Here is a 26,158-nt window from a genome sequence, read left to right as displayed (position 1 = left end):
CCGCAAGAGACACAGCTTCTATTGCTGTGTCGGGGAGATCCCCTGGAGGAGGGCATGGCAACCCACTCCAGTATTCTTGCCTGGAGAATCCCATGGACAGAGGAGTTGGTATGGGGTCATGTGACCCCATGGCATGGCATGGCATGTGACCATGGGGTCACAAAGAGTTGACATGATTGAAATGACTTAGCATGCATAAATCATATATCTCTATACAGATATTATATCACTTTAATTTGGGCTTCCCTGGTGGCTCAAGGGTAGAGTTTGCTTGACAATGCAGGAGACATGGTTTTGATCCCTGGGTTGGGAAGATCCCTTGTAGGAGGAAATGGCAACCCACTACAGTTTTCTTCCCTGGCAAATTCTACGGATAGAGGATCCTGGTGGGCTACAGTCCTTGGGGTGGCAAAAGAGTTGAACACGACTGAATGAATGAGTTCACAGGCATGCAGCACAGCTTTAACTCTGCAGACTAACATTTGTTGTTTGTATCACCAATGAGATTCTAAGAATGAATGATTAAGCAAATTCAATTTAAAGTAAGATGATTTTCTGCATCATTATTTTTAATATATTCAAGGTTCCTAATATTTAGTGATGACAAAGCTGTGGGGAAAATTAGTTTTTAATACACTATTTTGGGGAATAAAAGATACCCCAGGATTTTGAGAACAATGCTGCCAGATGTATCAAATGTAAACGTATGTGTATTTTTTCTTTTGATGATGACATAGATTTCTCCAACAGAAATAAGTGAAGATGTCTGTAAGTGGCGTTCATTGTGTATCTGTGTGTAAGGCAAAATATTAAAACTAAAATAAATTTCAAGCAAAAACGGACTAAAAAAATTATATTCTAACAATGAAATGGAATAATATGTAACAATTAAAATCAAGGAAAATTCATCAGTATTGACAGATAATGTTCACACAAGCTGTAATTAGGATTTCAAGTGAATTATTATGTTTGGTATATGTTCATATAGAGTAAAACACATCAATAATGATATATTTACCAAATATAAATGCATATCTTAGGAACATTTACTAAACTGTTAATAGAGGATCAAATGAGTGAGTGCTTATGGTTGGGAGAGGGTTTTTGACTTTAACCTTTCTATCTATCTATCTAAGATATTCCTCATGGGGCATGTCTTGCTTCTACAATTTATGAAAATAAATTATTTAATTATAAATATTCTACTTTTGGCTAGAAGAGTGTTTTAGGAAACAAGTTGCTCTTGAAGGTTTCTTTTAAAGTCAGTTCAGAAACTTACATCTTACTAAGTGTTCAGGAGTAATTAAGCTGATACCCTTTTAGTCAATTTAGTATTTAATAGACACAGGTGATGTTAGTTGTAAAGAATCATCCTGCCAGTGAAGGAGACCTAAGAGATGCAGCATCAATCCCTGGGTTGGGAAGATCTCCTGGAGAAGGGAATGGCTACCTAAGCCAGTATCCTGGCCTATATAATTCCATGGATTATATAGTATATTTTCCTTTATTATAAATAAATTGATTTGGAAAATTTGATATTTCTTAAAAATTTATCTTTTTAAAAATCTGGTGTAGTGGTTAAATGTTTATTAAGAAAGACCTCCAATTTTTTGCTGCATCATTTATTAAATTGATTTCATAAGCATTAATCTTTCTTAAAAAAATTTAGCTAAGTAAGGAGATAAATGAATTACTTCTGATATGCAACCTAACAGATACATGTAGCAAATATCCAGAGTAACAGGTGAAAGAGATTTGGGAGATGAGGTGAGGCAGAAAGATGAGTGTAATGGATTAGTTTAACAAACAACATGAACATGGGAAAGGGAGGCTAGGAGCTTATAGGAATGGAAGATAATCATAATGAATATTTGGATAGCTCTCTCCAAACATTCTCATGTCTCTTACTTCCTTTGATTTTCATGACAGTTTTGTGAGACAGGGTGTAAAATTTGTGGAGGGGCTGTGGTCAGTGAGCTGAAGTATCAAATTAATCACATAGGCATCAAGAGGCTTTGAGCAAGTTATGTACACTGTCTAATTCTAGTTGAGCTACTTCAAATCCTAAAAGTTGATGCTGTGAAAGCGCTGTACTTAATATGCCAGGAAATTGTGAAATTTCAGCAGTGGTCACAAGACTGGAAAAGGTCAGTTTTCATTCCAATCCCTAAGAAAGGCAGTCCCAAAGAATGCTCAAATTACTCCACAATTGCTCTCATCTCACACATTAGTAAAGTAATGCTCAAAATTCTCCAAGCCAGGCTTCAATAACACATGACCTGTGAACTTCCAGATGTTCAAGCTGGTTTTAGAAAAGGCAGAGGAACCAAAAATCAAATTGCCAACATCTGCTGGATCATCAAAAAAGCAAGAGAGCTCCAGAAAAACCATCTATGTATGCTTGTGACTATGCCAAAGACTTTGACAGTGTGGATCACAACAAACTGTGGAAAATTCTGAAAGAGATGGGAATACCAGATCACCTGACCTGCCTCCTGAGAAGTCTATATACAGGTCAGGAAACAACAGTTACAACTGGACATGGAACAACAGACTGGTTCCAAATAGGGAAAAGAGTATGTCAATGCTGTATACTGTCACCCTGCTAATTTAACTTATATGCAAAGTACATAATGAGAAATGCTGGACTAGATGAAGCACAAGCTGGAATCAAGTTTGCTGGGAGAAGTAGCAATAACCTCAGATATGCAGATGACACCACCCTTATGGCAGAAAGAGATGAAGAACTAAAGAGCCTCTTGATGAAAGTCAAAGAGGAGAGTGAAAAAGTTGGCTTAAAGCTCAACATTCTTAAACTAAGATCATGGCATCCAGTCCCATCACTTCATGGCAAATAGATGGGGAAACAGTAGAAACTGACAGACTTCATTTTGGGGAGCTCCAAAATCACTGCAAAGAGTGATTGCAGCCATGAAATTAAAAGATGCTTGCTCCTTGGAAGAAAAGCTATGACCAACTTAGACAGCTTATTAAAAAGCAGAGACATTACTTTGCCAACAAAGGTCCATCTAGTCAAAGCTATGGTTTTTCCAGTGGTCATGTATGAATGTGAGAGTTGGATTATGAAGAAATCTGAGCACTGAAGAACTGTTGCTCTTGAACTGTGGTGTTGAAGAAGACTGTTGAGAGTCACTTGAACAGCAAGGAGGGCCAACCAGTTCATCCTCAAGGAGCTCAGTCCTGAATATCATTGGAAGGACTGATGCTGAAGCTGACACTCCAATGCTTTGGCCACCTGATGGGAAGAACTGACTCATTTGAAAAGACCCTGATACTGGGAAAGATTGGGGGTGGGAGGAGATGGGGATAACAGAGGATGAGATGGTTGGATGGCATCACCAACTCAATGGCCATGAGTTTGGGTAAACTCTGGGAGTTGGTGATGGACAGGGAGGCCTGGGATGCTGTAGTCGATGGGGTCACAAAGAGTCAGACATGACTGAGCAACTGAACTGAACTGAAACCTTATTCACTGCATTAGAAAATCAGGATAATGCTAGATCCTATTTCATATGTTTTTGTGGGAACTAAAAAAGAAAACCATAAAGATTTTAGCACAGTACTCTCAAATAATAACTCCTTGTCACTTAATGACTTGAACTGTTGTTGCATTGTTTTATTTTATAGGATTTATAGGTTGTGTAGTCAGTAAGTGACCTGACTGCAAAGGAGAATTATGTTGTTCATTCTTGACCCCATGGATTTTCCCACTGTTCAAAACGCAGTCAAACATGTTCTGACAGTTAGACATGGGCTTTATGGCAGTGAGAGGGAATTGTAGAAAAAAGTTGAGGTTGACTACTTTGGTTGGGGGTCTTGAATTTCAAAATAGGAAGCTGAGATGTGAACTAGTAGTCAATATATATTAAAATAGAGGGATATTGTTATCTTAGTATAGTGTATTTTGTTTTAAAATATTTGAAGCCATGAGATAGTTCAGAGGAAATATTACTTGGAAGTATAAACATTTAATGTAGATAAGAGCTGAGCTGCTGTTTTGAAAGGAACAGAATCTCTATGCTGGCTTCTTCAAACCGCAGCTCTCTAATAATGCGCCATAGCTACCTCATTCTCTAGATGAGAAAACTGAGGCCCAGAATAGTGAACAATGGAACAACATAACCTAACAGTGAGAGGGACAACCTGGAATAAAACCCAGTTTTCCTGATTTCCAAGAACATGTCCTTTCTACTTCATTTGTGCTATTAAAATTTTTTGAAGTTCTTAGACTGGTGATGAGAGTGATTGAAGCTAATCTACATTGTATATTTGCAAAGAGTGTCCTGAAAGTTATATAATTTTGTTTAGTAAGAGGGATAATCCTAAGAATGGGTCTTAGGTGTTTACAGGAGTTTCAGAGACTGTGTAGTTTGCATCTGCATTTAAAGCAATCATCTCTAACAGAGGTCCACCAAGACAACCTCTGCTCAAGTATCCCTCGCAAAGAGACCTTGGCTATGAAGCACTTGTCTTACCATCTCATCATCTAACTGTGGTAACAATTGCATTTAGTCAATGGAGGCCACTATTCACTTCTTTAGTGGTATGAGGCAAAGACTAATAATTTGTATTTTAAAATGTGATGACATGGATTTGTAATTTTCACTCTTTTTAACTGAGATGCTCAATGTGTCTAAACCTTCATTTCCTCATCCTCAAGATGAGATCTGTGACAGTACCCTGTCCCAAGTGATATGAAAATAAATGTAATAATGCAGATAGCAGACAAAACACCTTGCTATCACATAGTGAGTGAAAAGTAGATTAGTTGCTTTGTTAATATTTTTATCATACTTTAGAATCTTTGGCTTTATCTGCATGCACCCCTTCACAAGAAAAAAAATGGAAGAAAGGTTTTATGTTGACTCAGGCTCGGCTGCTGGGATGAGGCTGGCCAAGTTAAATCTGGGTCTTCCTGGAGCAAAGAAAGAAATTCGAGCCTTTGTTTTCTTTAACCAGCATTTTTGGAAAATAATTAAAATCTCAGGAGGTTAGTTAAAGGTTATAAATCAGGGTTTCAGGATTATATTTATAATAAAAACATATTCTTCATTGTAGTCTCATCATTGAATTAATCATTGAATTTTATTGTAGAATCATTGAATAAGATAACACAGGAAGCATAAATTTGCCTCTCTATATTGTTACGATATAGAAATTATTGGATTTTCAGTATATCTTTCATGTTGAGTACTCAACATTATACTAAAAGGAGCAATATAGGTTGTTGTTGGTACTGATTTTGAGGCAGGAAAACCTGGACTTGAACTTGCCTTCAGTGTTTATTATCTTTGGGAACTTACTGTCATTTTTTTCACCCATTTTTGCCTCAGTATGTTATCTCTAAAATGAAGAAAATGCCTCATAGGATAGTCTAGTGCCTGATACACAAGAGAGATTTATTGAATAGTCACAGTATGCAATAATAATCCAATCTGATAGGAAGAAATACAGATGAAAAGAGTATATTTCTTAATAAGTGGAGAGGCCTTGGGATATGACCTACCTGCTTTACAGGCTCTTCAACTAGAACATTCTAGTAATCAATAAGAATATGAAGCAAATGAGCTGAAATAAAATGTTCTCAGGTTACTAGGTATGTCCAGTGATACATTAAGGTCAGCTTCCTAGCTTGAGGTTCCTAAAAGGCAGCAGCTGAGAGGACTTGTGTGTAGGTAGCTCGTTTTGGAAAGTAAAATGAAGGCAGTGAATGGGGGAGAGTGAAACAGAGGAGCAAATCTGAATCTTAGATTGTGCTAGTCTGGTTACCATTTATCTACTGGCTCCTATCCAACTGGTGATCTAGGATTTCCTAAAGATATGTTAGTTCTCCATATTGCCACATGGTTGACGCCCCAGGGTGATGAAGCAGGGTCTTCTAAGTGTCTCAAGCAGCAAGTGTCAGAAAAGCAAGAGATACACTGGTGAGAGGTGTTGTATGAGGAATGACAAGGATCCAGGTGTTATCAGGATATGATTGTTTGCAGCAAATTGCTGTACTGATGGCTGAAGGAAAAGGTAAACCAAGAAGGTGTGAGAGAGAGTCCAAAAAATAAAAGTCCCAAATTAGTAATAATTACTAATTTAGAATAATATTCTTTTGTAGATTTTCCAGCTCAGAGAGAGAAGCTTACATCAGCCCGCAGTAAATGGGGAATCCCAACAATGTGACGGAATTCATTCTTCTGGGCATTGCAAAGAATCCAGAGCTGCGGAGAATACTCTCTGCCGTGTTTCTAATCATGTATGTGTCCACCGTTTTGGGAAACCTCCTCATTGTGATAACTGTGGTCACAAGTCAGAGTCTGAGATCACCCATGTATTTTTTCCTTACGTCCTTCTCCCTCACGGATGTTACCTACTCTTCCGTCATTGCCCCCAAGATGATTGTGGACTCCCTCTCTGAGAGCACTGTCATCTCCCTCAAAGCCTGCATGGCCCAGCTCTTCATTGACCACTTCTTTGGTGGAGTGGGCATCATCCTTCTCATCGTGATGGCCTATGACCGCTATGTGGCTATCTGTAAGCCCCTTCACTACATGACCATTATGAGGCCTCGTGTGTGCTGCCTACTACTGGGAGGGTCATGGGTGGGGGCATTTACCCATGCAACAGTACAGCTTCTCTTCATGTATCAAATTCCCTTCTGTGGACCTAACATAATTGACCATTTTATGTGTGATTTGTTTCCATTGCTGAAACTGGCCTGCATGGACACCTGCATCCTGGGTCTCTTAGTCATCCTCAACAGTGGGGTGATGTGTGTCACCATCTTCTTCATCCTCATCGCTTCCTATGTGGTCATCCTCTGCTCCCTGAAGTCCTGCAGCTTCAAAGGGCGGCGTAAAGCCCTCTCCACCTGTGGCTCCCACCTCACTGTGGTCATCATGTTCTTTGTGCCTTGTATTTTCTTGTATGTGAGGCCTGTGGTCACTTACCCCATAGACAAGGCAATGGCTGTGTTCTTTACCATCATTGCACCCATGTTAAATCCCCTGATCTACACCTTGAGGAATGTGGAGGTGAAAAACGCCATGAGGAAACTGTGGATGCAACAAGGGGCCTTGTGTGGTCATTAGCTTACATGCCAAGAGCAATTCTTCCTTACAAGGACAGTGTGCTTTTACCCTCCCATTCATTCCCATCTATTGAGGATACAGTAGTCACTGGCGTCATTTAATCATGCAAATCAGGCTAAGATTCTATAATCCTGTTACTCCCCACCTCTCCAGTGCATGCGGTGCCCCATCCCTTTTCTCACAAGGCTTTGCCCACTCTCTCTCTCTACATTTTTCTCCTGCCTTCTGAATACTTCAAGCCTTTTCTAGTTTATGGCTTTTGCGTTCCTTACCCTGCCCACTCCTGAAATTCTCTTTCCCAGAGTTCTTCTTCTCTGGCTCTATTTTTATTTTTATTTTTTTTCTTCTTTCAGGTGAATTGTCATCTCCTTAGACATTTTCCCTGATGACTTTCTTCTAGGTAACTCTTTAACTCTTCATCTGATTATAGTCTTAGTATCAATGTCAGAAACTAAACTTTAGCAATTATTTCTTGGCTTTTATTTTCTCTTTTCCCTCCAACAAATTTGTAATCCCTGCAAGGTCATAGATTGCATTTATTATTTCATGCTGTGCTTAATAAATATTGTTGAATGAATATAAGTCAAAAAGTAAGTTGTTTTTTCTTAATACAAACTAATGCCAAAAAACTAGGGGTGTGTGTGTGTGTGTATATATATATATGTGTGTGTGTGTATATATATATGTGTGTATATATATATATATATATATATATATATATATATATATAAAATATAGGAATTAGAATTATCTGATTTCATGTTTCCAAATGTCTCTTCTGGAAACATTTGGAAGCAAATGCAACTTCAGATTAGTACTTTACTTAGTACTTTACTATTTAATAAGGGCCACAGCACTGCCAAAATTCTCTGCTGCTGTTATTTCTCCTTTAAAGAGGCAGAATAAGAATCACTCACACTGGGAGTCAACATACTTCAGAATCTAGTGTCTGTAGCTATGCCCTTTATGAGAAAAAAGTAACTCTATAAAGACCTAAATTTTTCTTTAACTGTAGGAAAAATTTTCTTGCTATTACATCATAGAGTTGGATTTGAAGATCCAAATGACATTTCTTTTCCTCCAGATTTTGCTTTGCCTGTCACTAGAGAGATGCTGATCCCTTTTAAACTGCCTCCCTAACCTAGCATATGGGAAATCTAATGTCTTAGACTAAATTAGCATTCTGTTATAGTTTTCTTAATTTTAAAAAATACTTAGCATATATAATAGAAATAATTACAATATCAGTCATAGTATTTCAAGCAAGGGCAATATTTAAGCCAGTATTTACTTGTATACACAAAAATATGTGTATACAATAGGTATTTCATGTTAATTATTGTCAGTTATTTTTGAAAACTATGGGGTTCATTTATTTACTGAAGAATATTTGCTTACTTTGTATGAAGTGTCAGATACTCTTTAAGATCAGGGTACGCAGTCATGAATAAGGTGATGCTTCTCTTTTACCTTGGGGTTCACATTCTAGTGCAGGAGACAATACATAGAAATGAAAATAAATTCATGAAATGTTAACTGATTGTCAGAAACTGTAGTGGAATGGTGCCTATGTGACCAGACAACTTTAGTTAGGTGGAAAGGAAGCTTTTCTGAAAGGTTACTTCTAAACTGAGACCTAAATGATGAGACAGAATGATCCTTAAACACATCAGTGAGAAGAGCATTTCAAGGGACTCCTGAAAAGCTTGTGAAAAACTTTTAAGTTAGAAGCCAGCCTGAATAGAAGAAGGTCAAGATAATCAGAAATGATTATTTAATCATTTCTGGCCAAGAAAAAGAAGTGCATGTTGCCCCTCCTGCAGTTACTCCTGACAATTTCAAAATTTGGTCTCTGATTTTCTAGCAATCAATCATCTCTTCACCTTCTGTTATTTAGGTGAACTGTCCCTAGCTGAGTCCTTGCCTACCCTTTCCCACCATACTGGCCATTCTCTGCCTTGAATTTCCAAGCACATACTCAGGTCCCCTGCAATCCAGTATCTGCTCTGATGGGTTACTTCTCTGCTTCTCTGCCTGACCTCAATGATCACCACCTCACAGTTAATCACCACTCCTACAGCCAAGTATAAAACTCAGCAAACTGATGAAGGTGGAGAGCCTGCACCTAATGACAAGCTGGCCTAAAATCTCTTTACTCTGGACTCCTTTAGTTCTGTTATCATTGATTGAAAGTGTGGATGGGGATTAATTCCATACTTAAGAAAAAAAAAGCTGTGTATAATAAATATTATAAGAAGCACAGATCTGTGCAAGAATATGGCTGCAAAGGCTTAAAAAAAGAAGAAGAAGAAATGTAAAAATGCAAAATGGCTCTCTGAGGAGGCCTTACAAAGAGCTGTGAAAAGAAGAGAAGTGAAAAGCAAAGGAGAAAAGGAAAGATAGACCCATTTGAATGCAGAGTTCCAAAGAATACCAAGGAGAGATAAGAAAGCCTTCTTCAGTGATCAATGCAAAGAAATATAGGAAAATAATAGAATGGGAAAGAATAGAGATATATTCAAGAAAATTAGAGATACCAAGGGAACACTTCATGCAAAGATGGGCTCAATAAAGGACAGAAATGGTATGGACCTAACAGAAGCAGAAGATATTAAGAAGAGCTGACAAGAATACACAGAAAAACTGTAAAAAAAATATCTACATGACCTAGATAATCACCACGGTGTGATCACTCACCTAGAGCCAGACATCCTGGAATATGAAGTCAAGTGGGCCTTAGAAAGCATCACTACAAACAAAGCTAGTGGAGGTGATAGAATTCCAGTTGAACTATTTCAAATCCTGAAAGATGATGCTGTGAAAGTGCTGCACTCAATATGTCAGCAAACTTGGAAAACTCAGCAGTGGTCATAGGACTGGAAAAGGTCAGTTCTCATTCCAATCCCTAAGAAAGGCAATCCCAAAGAATGCTCAAACTACCGCACAATTGCACTCATCTCACACGCTAGTAAAGTAATGCTCAAAATTCTCCAAGCCAGGCTTCAGCAATACGTGAACCGAGAACTTCCAGATGTTCAAGCTGGTTTTAGACAAGGCAGAGGAACCAGAGATCAAATTGCCAACATCCGCTGGATCATCAAAAGAGCAAGAGAGTTCCAGAGAAACATCTATTTCTGCCTTATTGACTACGCCAAAACCTTCAACTGTGTGGATCACAATAAACTGTGGAAAATTCTGAAAGAGATGGGAATACCAGACCCCCTGATCTGCCTCTTGAGAAACCTGTATGCAGGTCAGGAAGCAACAGTTAGAACTGGACATGGAACAGCAGACTGGTTCCAAATAGGAAAAGGAGTACGTCATGGCTGTATATTGTCACCCTGCTTATTTAACTTATGTGCAGAGTATATCATGAGAAATGCTGGGCTAGAAGAAGCACAAGCTGGAATCAAGATTGTCAGGAGAAATATCAATAATCTCAGTTATGCAGATGTCACCACCCTTATGGCAGAAAGTGAAGAAAAACTAAAGAGCCTCTGGATGAAAGTGAAAGAGAAGAGTGAAAAAGTTGGCTTAAAGATTAACATTCAGAAAACTAAGATCATGGCATCTGGTCCCATCACTTCATGGCAAATAGATGGGGAAAGAGTGGAAACAGTGGCTGACGTTTTTTTTTTTGTTTTTGTTTTTTTTTGTTTTTTTTTTGGGCGGGGTGGTACTCCAAAATCACTGCAGACGGTGACTGCATCCATGAAATTAAAAGATGCTTACTCCTTGGAAGAAAAGTTATGGCCAACCTAGACAGCATATTAAAAAGTAGTGATATTACGTTGCCAACAATGGTCTATCTAGTCAAAGCTATGGCTTTTCCAGTGGTCATGTATGGATGTGAGAGTTGGACTATAAAGAAAGCTGAACATCAAAGAATAGATGATTTTGAACTGTGGTGTTAGACAGAAGACTCTTGAGAGTCTCTTGGACTACAAGGAGATCCAATCAGTCCATCCTAAAGGAGATCAGTCCTGGGTGTTCATTGGGAGAACTGATGTTGAAACTGAAACTCCAACACTTTGGCCACCTGATACGAAGAGCTGACTCATTTTTCAAAAGAGTCTGATGCTGGGACAGATTGAGGGCAGGAGGAGAAGGGGACGGCAGAGGATGAGATGGTTGAATGGCATCACCAACTCAATGGACAGAAATTGGGTGAACTCCAGGAGTTGGTGATGGACAGGGAGGCCTGGCATGCTGCTGTTCATGGGGTTGCAAAGAGTTGGACACAACCTAGTGACTGAACTGAACTGAAGATAATCAGTGGACAGGAGGGAATGTGATGGAAGGTGAGATGTGAAAATTGCACAGGTTTCTTCTGATGCAAGGTGAGATGTGAAAATTTAACAGATTTCTTCTGATCAAGAAAACTGTTATTTTTTGACTTTTAAGGTCAAAATGAATTATCGGCATCAGAATAATTTTGATTAAAAGAATAATTAAAAATCAAATCCTTCATGTGTTTATGAATAACTCAACAATTTGACATCAAACATCTTTGCAAATGGGCTTCCCAGATGGTGCGAGTGGTGAAGAACATGCCTGACAATGCAGAAGACATAAGAGACACTAGTTCAATCCCTGGGTTGGGAAGATTCCCTGGTGGAAGACGTGGCAACCTACTCCAGTATTCTTGCCTGGAAAATCCCATGAATAGTGGAGCCTGGTGGGCTCCATAGGGTTGTAAATAGTAGGACATGACTGAAGCAACTTGGTACATATGCACACATCTTTGCACAGAGCATCTATTTGATTTTTCCTACATCATAACAGAGCATAATGTTTACTGGCTGCCTACAATATATTAAAATTGAACATCTGGATTCACCTAATAATTATTTTTCTTGCCTCATGTGAGAGAAGAAGAAAAAGCTGCTGACAGTTTGAAATGTTGATCTCTGTGAGAACTTTCTGAAGATCATTTTTACTATTTTAATTATGAGAATTGGAAGGTTCATAATGAGATCCCTAAAGGTAAATAATATTTTTGGTAATTCTCCAGCATCAGCATAGGTCCAGAATTTACATTTTGTATTACAAAGTTAAGGCCATTCTGACCATTCATGCTGAAGTTATTACTTGCAATTGTATTCCACAAATCTCTTTGCTCTTCTGTAGGTTTCCCTAATTTCTTCACATGAAATAGCTTTATTCATTAAACATATTAATTTTCAGCTCACTGCTCACCTTTTTTGTTTGGTTCTTTAATACTTTTATTTTGAAACAAATCTTGGTCTTGCTGCCTTTTTAAAGAAATTCACTGTGGATAATTGATTGCAAATAATCTAATTTGTGTATCAGAATTCAATACTATTTATGATACAAAGACATTACAAAGTAGGAATAAGATAGCATTTTAATTTGAAGGAGAGTTTTGGTCTAAAAAAAAATCTATGGCAAACATGCAACTTATTTAGAGACATTAAATAAGCTTACTTCCTATTTCACTCTGAAAATGTAAGCTATCTGAAGGGAACTTCCTTAGACTATTACAACTACATCTACCGATTTCCAGCACCCATTCAGATATTTGCTACCTTCTTACCTACTCTTAAAAATGCATTCATTATCTATGTTCCTATGCAAAGTCAACAACCTCTTTATTGTACACTAGACCTTATTTCCTCTTGTTTGCATGAGAACATTGGTCTAAAAATAGCTTCTATATCTATTTTTATCTACATTTCACATTTTATTTGACAATTTTACATCAGCAAAGAAGCAAATCTGTTATACCCTTCATCTTTCAAGTAAAATCTTCCATTGATTCCTTTTCCTTCATCAGTTACTCTTTCATTTCATTCTCTCCTCTTTCTTACAGAACCCAAGAGATTCTCTAACACTTTCTCCCATTTCTCTCCTTCTGCTCTGTTTAAACCCTTTCAGCCACACTTGAGTTAAATTTCTCTTTTCTGGGTCACCAGTGACCTCTATGTTATTCAACATAACTGTCATCACTCACTTCTCATCTTACAGAATCCACCAGCAGTGTTTCATCCCATCTTTCTTGGCACACCTTCTTTAAGCAGTGATTCTTTGAGGTTGAGACCTGGAAATCCAAATCCCGACATGGTATTTCCACCTAAATGACTAGTAGATTTCTTACACGGGTCCCAGTGACAAAGCATATTTTCATGGAAATTGATATAACAATTCTAAAATTATACGCATGTGTGCCTGTCTTTAAATAAGTTTGCTGACAGAAGAGAAGAATAGGAAACTAGATAGGAAACTAGATTTACTAATTGTAAGAAGATATCACAAAGCTTTAGTTTTTAATTTTTTGCTATATTCCCATGAATAAAGAATCCTAAATAACAGAGGAAATGGCCCAGCCTTGAGCCCCCCATATTTGTAGATTTAATATAAATGCTATAATGCAATTAATTATTGATAAGGATGGAATTTTAATCTGTCAGGAAGCATGGACTACTGGATAAATTCTGAAAGAGCCATGTGGTCACTTAACTCCCCTCCACAGCATCCTCTCATTTCACACACTCTTTGTGCTTTTTGCTCCTTGTGTCCTTCTTCCTTTTCTGACTTGTAAGATCTTTCTGAATTTACCCTGTTTCCATAACGTACCTGTTACATTATCTGCCCCACCCCATCATCAGAATATTATTTCTTATCCCACTCACTTCCTCTAGCTGAAGCAAATAATAAAGGATTAAGTAAATCAGGACTTGGAATAAAGTAGAAGATGCTACATGTGTTTTGAAGTAAGAACCAGGGTTCCAGGATTAATTGCTGGAATTCTGCTGTTGAGTCATAATTTTAAAATATCACCTCTAGGAGAGTGGTGCATGTCAGATGGCTATCCCATGTCAGGAAAGCATCTAAAATTTCACGGAAATATAATAGCACTTGTCCCTTAATACCATGTGCAAATGAAATCTCAATTCAGTTCAGTTCAGTCGATCAGTCGTGCCGGACAGTTTGCGACCCCATGAATCGCAGCACCCCAGGTCTGCCTGTCCATCACCAACTCTCGGAGTCTACTCAAACACATGCGCATTGAGTCGGTGACGCCATCCAGCCATCTCATCCTCTGGCATGCCCTTCTCCTCCTGCCCCCAATCCCTCCCAGCATCAGGGTCTTTTCCAATGAATCAACTCTTCGCATGAGGTGGTCAAAGTATTGGAGTTTCAGCTTCAGCATCAGTCCTTCCAATGAACACCCAGGACTGATCTCCTTGAGGATGGACTGGTTGGATCTCCTTGCTGTCCAAGGGACTCTCAAGAGTCTTCTCCAACACCATAGTTCAAAAGCATCAATTTTTCGGCACTCAGCTTTCTTCACAGTCCAACTCTCAATCATACATGCCACTGGAAACCATAGCTTGACAGATGGCTTTGTTGGAAGTATGTCTCTGTTTTTATTATGGTGTATAGGCTGGCATATTTCGTCGAGGAGTAGCATCTTTAATTTCTTAGGCTGCAGTTCACATCTCAGTGTTTGAGCCAAATAAGTCTACACTGTTTCCCCATCTATTTGCCATGAAGTGATGGGACCGGATGCCATGATTTAGTTTTCTGAATGTTGAGTTTTAAGCCAGCTTTTTCACTCTGCTCTTTCACTTTCATCAAGAGACTCTTTAGTTCTTCTTCACTTTCTGCCATAAGGGTGGTGTCATCTGCATATCTGAGGTTATTGATATTTCTCCTGGCAATCTTGATTCCAGCTTGTGCTTCTTCCAGCCAGCGTTTCTCATGATGTACTCTGCATATAAGTTAAATAAGCAGGGTGACAATATACAGCCTTGACGTACTCCTTTTCCTATTTGGAACCAGTCTGTTGTCCATGTCAGTTCTAAACTGTTGTGCTTCCTGATCTGCATAGTTTTCAAGAGGCAGGTAGGTGGTCTGGTAGTCCATCTCTTTCAGAATTTTCACGTTTGTGTGATCCACCAGTCAAAGGCTTTGGATAGTCAATAAGAAGAATAGTGTTTTTCTGCTCTCTTGCTCTTTTGATGATCCAGCGGATGTTGGCAATTTGATCTCTGGTTCCTCTGCCTTGTCTAAAACCAGCTTGAACATCTGGAAGTTCTCGGTTCACGTATTGCTGAAGCCTGGCTTGGAGAATTTTGAGCATTACTTTACTAGCGTGTGAGATGAGTGCAGTTGTGCGATAGTTTGAGCATTCTTTGGGATTGCCTTTCTTAGGGATTGGAATGAAAACTGACCTTTTCCAGTCCTACGACCACTGTTGAGTTTTCCAAATTTGCTGGCATATTGAGTGCAGCACTTTCACAGCATCATCTTTCAGGATTTGAAATAGCTCAACTGGAATTCCATCACACCCACTAGCTTTGTTCGTAGTGGTGCTTCCTAAGGCCCACTTGACTTTACATTCCAGGATGTCTGGCTCTAGGTGAGTGATCACACCATTGTGATTATCTGGATCGTGAAGATTTTTTTTTTTTTTTTTTTTACAGTTCCTCTGTGTATTCTTGACACCTCTTCTTAATATCTTCTGCTTCTGTTAGGTCCATACCATCTCTGTCCTTTATTGAGCCCATTTTTGCATGAAATGTTCCCTTGGTATCTCTAATTTTCTTGAAGAGATCTCTAGTCTTTTCCATTCTGTTGTTTTCCTCTATTTCTTTGGATTGATCGCTGAGGAAGGTTTTCCTATCTCTCCTGGCTATTCTTTGGAACTCTGCATTCAGATGGGAATATCTTTCCTTTTCTCCTTTGCTTTTCACTTCTCATTTCACAGCTATTTGTAAGGCCTCCTCAGACAACCATTTTGCCTTTTTGCATTTCTTTTCCATGGGGATGGTCTTGATCCCTTTCTCCTGTACAATGTCATGAACCTCCATCCTTAGTTCATCAGGCTCTCTGTCTATCAGATCTAGTCCCTTAAATCTATTTCTCACTTCCACTGTATAGGGATTTGATTTAGGTCATACCTGAATGGTCTAGTGGTTTTCCCTTCTTTCTTCAGTTGAAGTCTGAATTTGGCAATAAGGAGTTCATGATCTGAGCCACCGTCAGCTCCTGGTCTTGTTTTTGCTGACTGTATAGAGCTTCTCCATCTTTGGCTGCAAAGAATATAATCAATCTGATTTCGGTGTTGACCATCTGTTGATGTCCATGTGTAGAGTCTTCTCTTGTGTTGTTGGAAGAGGGTGTTTGCTATGCCCAGTGTGTTCTCTTGGCAGAACTCTATTAGCCTTTGCCCTGCTTCACTCCGTACTCCAAGGCCAAATTTGCCTGTTACTCCAGGTGTTTCTTGACTTCCTACTTTTGCATTCCAGTCCCCTATAATGAAAAGGACATCTTTTTTGGGTGTTAGTTCTAAAAGGTCTTGTAGGTCTTCATAGAATCATTCAACTTCATAGAACTTCAAATGAAGTCTAGGCAATTATTAATATTTACCTTTCTGATGAATCACTTCAACACTGCTTCTTTCTGGGGAGTGTGACTAAGCATTTAAAATAGGTAGAATACAAGAGAGGGGCACACTCATTGATATAGACTCTCTGCAGGGACCTCATGAGCTAAGCCCCAATTTTCCCTCCAGCTTCAATATCAATGCTACATTCCATCAGAGTAAACAAACTGTCAATCTTTCTCTAAACAAATAAAAGAAAAGAGAAAAATTTCTTTAATTTCTGGCAATTGTACTTTTAATTTAAAAATTATGACATATCAAGATCAAATACTGAGAGACGAAAAGCAGATTTTGGATTAACATATAGTTTTTTGCATGAAAAATATTCACACAAAAAAGTTGTTACTCTTTAGTAATCATGACTGTTGCTCTAGTCCCCACACAGTACATGCCTTTATGGATTGATGCTGTGTCTTATCCCAGAACTCATCTTTTGCATTTAGTAAATAAACAGACGTTTTACTGCAGTCTGCAAAGGGACTATGTTCTGTCCTAATTGATACAGTTTTCTTTTTCTGAATATGAAGGGAATTAAAAGCACCTACAAATAGAAGCCCAGGAGAAGCACCCCCCCTCCCCACCAAAAAACAAACAAACAAACCAACTAACTGATTGGGGTCATAGAATTTTTACAAACACTTGAGCAAGTCAAACCATAAATAACTGTGTCTTGGGAAATTGTAATGACGGGAAATTTCCATACACTTAGGGAAACTGAGATTCAATCCTAAGATTCATGACTTCTCAGGGAAACCTCTTTAAATTCCACTTAAAGGTCAGGGAGGAAAATTTTGCTTCTTTATGTTTTCATTGAGACCATGGTGAAGACAGTGTTTGAGAATCAGTAGGGAAAATTCTTTACCACATCTACCAGAATTGCAACATCTCTCTTTCTTAGAGGTAGAAGTAAGACTTAGAAATTTTATATTTCACATTTTGACCAGCTGTTGAATGGGTTTTTCTCCATAGAGAGAAAGATATTACCATTACCAGAATTTTCAAGAGACTGACACATGGTGAGATTTATAATTCACATTTTTGCATATTCACAGGTGATTTTAAATTGTGATGTATTATGTAAAATTATGGGTATTGTGATGCAGGCTACCAAGATTAAGGCAAGCTGTGGTCTATCACTTAGTTGTGTACATTTGGGCCAGTTTTATAAACGTTTTTGCCCTCAGAATGCTAATTTTTAATTGTGATTATATGTTCACAAGGCCAAAGGATTTGGAAACCAGTAAAATAATACATGTGCAATTAATTAGATAGGACTTGAAATAATTTAAGTGTTGAATATATAGCAGCTGTTTGAATACAAACATTTTTGGAGGGTTATGTGTTCCTGTTCAAGTCTAATGAAATTAGAGTTATCATCAGTTTTTTATCTTCAAGTTCAATCCAAATAACTATAAAATGCAACATCTGAGTATTTTTGTTAGAGCTAGTAGATAACATTTTATTTACTGTTTCTTGATATGTTATCATTTATCATTATTGTTTCTTAATTTGTTATCATTTAATTATTGTTTCTTTATATGTTATATTTATCATTCATTTGCCTCTCATCCTAATGTTTTAGATTAAAAAAAAAATGAACTATATAATGCCTATGTAGAACGAACGTGATTTATTTAGAGAACTATTGATATGTAATACAGTAGTTAATTTCCCACAAACAGCACTAAAGAATGGCTCAGGAAAGGACATGAAGGGTAACAGTGTCTTACTCAACTGACAGAGCAGAGTCCTCTGATTTTAAATTTGCTCATTTAATTTTCTCTATGTACACTTGATGTCATAAATAGCATTAAATTTCTGCTGCAGAATTGTTCAAGAATCATAAATGGCTGAGGTTTCTCACCGCCTTAGTGCTGGTTGTTGTGGCTTTTTCTCTCTCTTAACATGAACTAAATCACTAAGACAACAGAAGGAAAAAAGGCTCAGGCATCCATCAGGAAGGACACTGGTAGGAACATTGAAAGGTTATTTTTCTAAATTCCCAGAATAGTAAGAGTATATAAGTTGAGACTTTTAGGGAAATCAGCAGAGCAATATTGAGGGGAGAGTGAAAGATCTGAAATCTGAAGAGAACACATTTCTCAGGCTGTAAAGGAAAAGAATATGCTTAAATAGATGAAAAATTACACTATTATTGTTGGAGTAAATAACAATACTGGATGAAAATGCAGGGGATTCAAGGAATTTAACTTGGAAGGTAATTAGAATGGGTTTTTAATCTATTAATTTAGTATTAAAATATAATTAGAAAACACTGCATATAATGACATCTTTATTATTAATTTCTCATATAATTTTGAATACTATATTTATTTTTAATGCTATTATATAAACTATTATATAATAGTTACATCAACTTTAAATTAGACACAGAAATTTCTATATTATTTTCAGAATGATCAATACTAGAGTAATGTTGCTGCCAAAATTAATGGGAAGGAAACAGTGAGTAATGGTAAGAGTCAGGAGGCAAGATTTCCAGGGTCCCAGGTCCAGAAGATGGTTCAGAGCCCTCAGTTCACGGTGTGAAGGGCCCTCAGCAGTCTTCTGTGCATCTCCAACATCTGAACTTGTCAGGGAAGGGAATCCATGAGATATTTTCTCAGAAATATGAACAGAACAAGCTGTTTCCAAGAAAAACGTATGAAGGGAAAACTGATAGGGAGGGCTAGGCCTACAATTCAGCTATATGTGGATTCTTTACAGCAGGAAAATACTTACAGTGCAAGATTCTATGTTATGTTAGTATGTTGGTTCCACCAGTATAAATTAATGACACTGGATAAGTAAAAAAATTATCCTCAAACATCATATTTTCCTGAACAAATATTTAGGTGATAAATAATATGATGTTGTAGGTTTTAAAATTAACTTTTAACAAGAAAAAAATTAATTTTCCCTGTTATTATTTCAAAATGCATGTTGAAAATAAAGTCTCTACTATCTTCATAGATTATTAATGAATAGGGTTGCTACAATTTTTCATTTAACATGCTGTAAAAATTCTTCACCAAATATGTCCTCATGTTATTAATTAGCGTTTTATTCATAACATATTTTGTTATTAATTTATAGTAGATTGAGTTGCATAAACATTTTATTCAAGATTTTTGATATTTCTGATTTTTTAATAAATGAAATATTATCTTCCATAAAACTTACATCATTTTATTTAACTCTTAGAATAATTTTTAGGGTTGGGGTTACTTGTATAAAAAAATGTAGTCATTTTTATGTCTCTAAAAATATTGCTAAAACATTTCCCAATTAGATAATATGAATGAAGCTGTTTCATTGCAACTTAGAAGACATCGTTTTTTAAAAGCCTGAGTTAGAAACCTATTTTATTCTCATGATAGATTCTTCAGTGCACTTTGTATGTGTAAACACTATTAAAAAAATAAAGCTTATATCAATATTCCACATCTTCCTTTTGAATTATACATTACAAAGTAGTTCATAGTAACTGTCTTATTTGACTCTCACAGGTCAACAGCTTGAACAAATGGTGCTCTATTTTATTGGAGAAGACTCAGAAGCTTCGTGCTTTCTTCAGTGACACATGACTATAAATCTGTAGCTTCTAGACTTTTTATATTGTAAACTGAACAATTATTATATTATTTTAACTAACTTTTTATTTTGGAATAATTTTGGATTATTAGAAAAGTTGCCAAGATAATACAGAGTTTCTGTCTACTCCTAAATTATTTTCCCCTAATAATTATCATCTAACATCACTAGTAGTATATTTGTCAAAACTGTGGAATGAACATTGATTATATTATTCTTAAAGAAGCACAAGATTTTAATCATGTTTCACTAACTTTTCCACTTCTATCCCTTTTCTGTTCTAAGGGTCAATCCAGGACAGCACAGCATGTTTAATTACCTTTCAAATAATTTCTAATCATAGACCTTGTGATCATTAACTCTGAGGACACTGTCCTCTCCATTGCCTAAGTATTAACAGTAATCTTGGAAATTCCTTTTATCTAAAAAAAAGAACAGTTTGATTTGTTCATATTTAATAAGCATTTGATTCTAAAATAGTATTTCTTAGAAACTTCCCAGATTAGGGAAGTACAGAGCCTAAGAATTACTTGTTAGATTAATACAGAGCCTTGCTCTTTCTCTCCACTGTTTGTATTTGATTTTCTTTGTACAATGACACTACCTGAAAAAGAAGTGGGCTCCTGAGGATCTGGGCTTCCTAGGTGATGCTAATGGATAAGAACCTGCCTGCCAATCCAGGAGACAGAAGAGATGCAGGTTTGATCCTTGGGTCGGGAATATCCCCTGGAGAAGGGCACAGAAATCCGTTCCAATATTCTTGCCTGGAGAATCCCATGGACAGAGGGGCCTGGCAGGCTACAGCCCATAAGGCCACAAAGAGTCGGACACAACTGAAGCGACTTAGTACCCCACATGCACACATGAAGGTCTGAAGGCTATAAAATTGTATTCAGGGATTATTAAAGACCTAAAAGTGTCACAAATTTAAATGATACCATATCTTCAATGTGGTAACCAATAAAATTATTTTATATCTGTGAAAATGTAAAAGGATGAGTAACGATATTTGTAAGCCTAGATCATGGTAAAGCAGAAATTGGGAGTAAAAGGATTGTCATTTCTGCTCTGTGTCAAAGGCTCTGGGAGCTTGTTTGCACTTACGGCACTTTTCTCCAGGGCATCTAACTGCATTAATGGTTTTATGAATATCAATATTGCCTTATCAGATTCTCCCAAGAACCTTATCAATAAGTATTGTTACTATACACAATTACAGAATAGAATCTGGGCTCCTGAGAATTTAAAGTAACTTTTCTCATCACATAATATAACTTAGTACAAGAGCTTTGACTTGAACCTAGGTCTCTATGAGTCTGGACCAGATGTCTTTATTTCATTTCATTGTCTCTGCATATATGGATAGTCTTTACTCTTTAATATATAGTCATTAACTGATCCAATGATCTTATAAGGTTTGTTTCACGTTCTTGTTTGCTTGATGACATAGCTGAATATGGAGTTCAGAATACAGGTGCTGTTTAGGGATGTCTAGTACACTGGAAACAATTTATTTTAAAGTAAAAAGACATGTTCTATATTTGCTACTTTTATTCTTATTTTCAAGCATTTTTGTTAGCAGTCAGTGTCATTCATAAAAATCAACTCATTTTTAATTCTTTCAGAAAGCTCAGTTCTTTTACTTCTGTATTTAACAAGCATAGATAGTATATATATGCGTGCGCGCGCGCACACACACACACACACACACACACACACACACTCACTTCCACTTGACTGATGAATTTCTCATATGTACAAGGAAGGACACAATCATATTTCCCTGGTTGTTTAGCAGTAAAGAATCCACCTGCCAATTCAGGAGAAATGGGTTCAATGCCTGTGTAGGAAAGATCCCCTGGAGAAGGAAATGACAACCCATTCCAGGGTTCTTGTCTGGGAAATCCTATGAACAGAGGAGCCTGACAGGCTAGTCAGACATGACTGAGAGACTAAACAACAGCAAAGGACAGTCATTCTTCAAAGTTGTGTCTTGCTATAAGAAATGAAGTCAAAAGTTGGAGTAATATCTGGATGACTAATGGAAAAACTTTCTGTGGATAAGCTGCTTGGCTTTTTAAGTAAGAGAAGAGTCACTAAAATCAGTAAGGGCATTTTATCATAAGCAGCAATTTCACATTTTCCAATTTGACCCTCATTATAATTGTGTGAAATGGGTAGGGAAGTTATATGTGAATCTCCCTGCATTACAGTAAGTCATATACATTTGAAACAGACACACACTCATGAGTACTGCTTGATCTGATTGGGCCACCTTGAATAAACAGTTAGCAACTAATAAAGCCTCAGGCTCTGTCTATAGTCAGCATTCTGTTTCTATTCCTTACCTATGTGGTTCCTGTCAGTTTGTATCTGTAAATAATCCGGCCATTACCTTCTAATTCTATATCATTGGCTCTGTGTCCTTCATCAAGAATATCAGTCAAACATGAACACAGGAATCAGGTTATAACCTCTACAGTGAATGGAGACTTTAGAGAAGCCCCTCCTGCTCTGAAACTCTCACTAGAAAAAATTTTTGCTTCTTTCCCTGTAGGGTCAGTCACTTGCATGCTGGAGTCAGAGGTTCTGTGTTAAAACTCCAGAGCCAGCATCTGTTATTTCTTTTAATTTTATCTCTTTAAGCATGGGCTTTCTACCAGTAAAACTGGGTAATAAGATCTGATGTGGACTGTTTCCTAGCCACTTAACTCTGAACAACTGCTTCCTTGCATTATTTAACTTAGTCATCATAATAGTACGTATTAGTAGGTATTACTTATTTTTGTCAGCTTCTATTCTTGTTTTTAAATAATGAGTGTTAAGAAAGCCAACTTAACACATGGATATTTATTATGTATTAGTCTACAGCAAGGTGTGTACCCAATGATCTTTCTTTTTTTTTTTTTTTGAAGAATGAATTAGTTGATTTTAAAGTCTCATTTTTTTTTTATTTTAAAGAAATAACTAGGAGTATAGCCATGATCCAAGCTCGTCTTCAGTTTTGCCTTATTTCTCCTTCTATCTGTAGATAAGGAAATCACCTGATCACTGATGGCATGCAACCCCAACCCCCTTCTCCCACCCATGCACATGGCATACATGACCAATAAACTGCTCTTTTCATTTCCTCAGAACATGGATGTGGCTTCAGAATTCTTGTCACAATTCACTCCAGGAAACCACTACTATTAACATATGACCAGAGTTGGCAGTTGAGATAACAACTATTTCATATCCCCACCCCAGGTGGATCCCTACCCTTCTCCTACATTGAAGCTCTATCTTAAAACATTTAACAATTTATCTAAACCTCAGTCCTTCCTGGTATCCCCCTACCACCTTCAACAAATTTCTAGCTTTGTGTTCTTAATGTAAAAGCAAGCACAGAATATAAGTCAATTTTTCACATGGATGCACCAATTTGTTGATGACTATGATGACTCCCCAAACTGGTCTGAGACACCATTGTCTCTCTTCTAATTGTAGATTCTACATGCTCACTGAGGTGCCTTTCACCTTTTCCTTGGAAATTATGCAAAACCAAAGCTTTGTAAATGAGTTTGTCCTCCTGGGGTTTTCACAGAATCCAACCATGCAGAAAATAATATTTGTTGCATTTTTGTTCATTCACATTGCAACTGTCAGGGGCAACTTGCTAACTGTGGTGACCATCAGTAGCAGCCCAGCACTCCAGGGCTCCCCCATGTACTTCTTTCTGGTTTTTTTGTCCTGCCTGGATGCGTGCTTCTCCTCCGTCATTGTCCCAAAGATGATTGTGGACTCTCTCCTTTGGAGGAAAACCATTTCCTTCGAAGGCTGCATGACCCAGCTCTTTGCTGAACACTTCTTTGCTGGGGTGGAGGTGATTGTCATCAGTGCCATGGCCTATGACCGCTAGGTGGCCATCTGCAAGCCCTTGCACTATTCTTCTATCATGAACCGTAGACTCTGCATCCTTCTGATGGCGGTAGCCTGGACAGGGGCTTCCTGCATTCCATGATACAGATTCTCTTCATTTTCCAGCTGCCTTTCTGTGGCCCCAACATCATCAATCACTTCATGTGTGACTTGTACCCACTGCCAGAGCTTGCCTGCACTGACACATTTTTGGCCTTTTGGTGGTCACCAACAGTGGGTTTTTCTGCATCATAATTTTCTCCTTGTTGCTTGTCTCCTATGGGGTCATCCTGCTGTCTGCGAACCCATAGCTTTGAAGGGCACCAGAAAGCCCTCCCCACCTGCAGATCTCACATTGCTGTTGCGGTTTTGTTCTTTATCCCATGCATATTTATGTATGAAAGGTTGTTGCTGAATGATAAGACACCGGGATACTTGGCCTCCGAGGAGACGAATTCAATCCGGGGCCAGAGATGAGGCTGGATCGCTCAGGGCTTTTGTGTAATAAAGTTTTATTAAAGTATAAGGGAGATAGAGGAAGCTTCTGACACAGGCATCAGAAGGGGGCAGAAAGAGTACCCCCCTGCTAGTCCTCAGCTGGATGTTATATAGCCACTAGCAGTCTGTTAATGAAAAGAAAGGAATGTCTTAAAACTCAGAATGGCACCAGATAATTCATCCCAAGCCACAAAACGATTGACTTGAATCTTATAGAAGGGCAGATTACCATACAAATAGTTTCATTTACATAGATTGGGGAACAGTATTTGAGTATAACATACTGGTTTGTCAAGTAGGTTCTGAGCCTTTTGGCGATTGAAGACAGAGTCTGGGGTACATTAACATAGCTTAAGACAAACATTTCCATAAGAAAAAAAATTATTGGTTAACTCAAGGTTTGAGAATAGTTAGCTTCAGGTGAAACCAGGTGTCATGGCAACACAGCATTTTAAGAGAAACCTCCTTTTAAATTTGTATAGAGAAGGAAATAAAATATCACCAGTTTGTTTCCTCCAGCCGCTTAAGAGAGGTAAAAATGTCTGGCATTTGCAGTCTGTTTCCTCCATTTGGAGACCCCTGGCCTTCCTGCCTGTTACCCTCTCATTCCCCCCTTTTCTTTTAGGAGAATTATGTTGCCTAGGGAAAAGGGGCATCGTTCTCATTCCATAACTGCATCGGAGCTGACAAGGGGCGTTGTCCCTAAATTGGTGAGGCAACATATTCTCCTAATCCTCATAGTGAGGATGTCTGATCCAGGGGCCCCAAATAGTAGTCAGAAGAAGCTGCAGCGATAGCAGGAGTGTGAGCAACCATTTGTAACTTAAAAGCCTTCATGCGACTAGGAACAAATCCAGTTATACAGTTACAGATGCAGGGAGCAAACAGCAAAAACAAAACAATCAGAATTTTTGTAATTAAGATAGTTTTCCACCCTGGGGAACTAGTTAACGTCTCCCAAAGTGAGGCGATTGAGGCTTCAGGAGTATCCATGGCCCCAGTCATCTTGTTCATGTGTTTAGTAAAATGAGTAACATTAGTGCTCGTATCAGGTATATATGTGCAGCATTGAGTATGAATGATGGCACAAGTTCCTCCTTGTGCAGCTGTCAGAATATCTAAAGCCAACCTGTTTTGTAAAACCACCTTTCTAATTTGTGCTTGTTCAGCATTAAGAGCTGAAATAGCTTTTTGAGAATCTTGTAATGCCTGTTGAGTAAAATCAGTCAAAGCATCCACTCGTAGCATAACACCTGTAGTTCCCAAAGAGGGGACAAACACTGCAGCCAAATAATCATACCAGTGAAATACAGACCTTGCCCACCGGGTTTTAAGGTGTGGTAAATTAGCAGGCTTTTCTGGAAGCTCTGAAAATATAAAGCCATGAGTAAAGGCTAGACCTAGGGTGCATCTCCCTATCCAACAGGGGGGAAGCCATGCCCATAGGTAAGAGCCACATATCCAATAAGTCCCGTTTGGAGCAAGCCAGCGTGACTGAGATACCCAGTCCCAATTAGTGCCTGGCCAGCCAAAGGGAGATCCTGAACTGGGGTTGGAAAACATGGGAATGATTTCGTTACATATTTCCTGAGGTAAAAATCCCAATTGTTTCCAATCATTGTAATTAAGTCGCTGGCTAACTTCTGGGGATGGC

The 26,158-nt window shown here is 37.9% G+C and overlaps 1 protein-coding gene across 1 annotated transcript; it reads left to right on the top strand.

Moving 5' to 3' along the window:
• Positions 1 to 6,170: 6,170 nt before the first annotated feature.
• Positions 6,171 to 7,100, top strand: LOC122442579 (olfactory receptor 4C6-like). The gene has a single exon (XM_043470441.1). The coding sequence runs from the start codon at positions 6,171 to 6,173 to the stop codon at positions 7,098 to 7,100; it is 930 nt and encodes a 309-aa protein (XP_043326376.1).
• Positions 7,101 to 26,158: the final 19,058 nt, after the last annotated feature.

Source organism: Cervus canadensis, chromosome 5 (assembly GCF_019320065.1).
Source record: "Cervus canadensis isolate Bull #8, Minnesota chromosome 5, ASM1932006v1, whole genome shotgun sequence".
Taxonomy (NCBI): Eukaryota; Metazoa; Chordata; class Mammalia; order Artiodactyla; family Cervidae; genus Cervus; species Cervus canadensis.
Note: the sequence above shows the minus strand (reverse complement) of the source record. Positions and strands in the feature narration are given on the sequence as shown.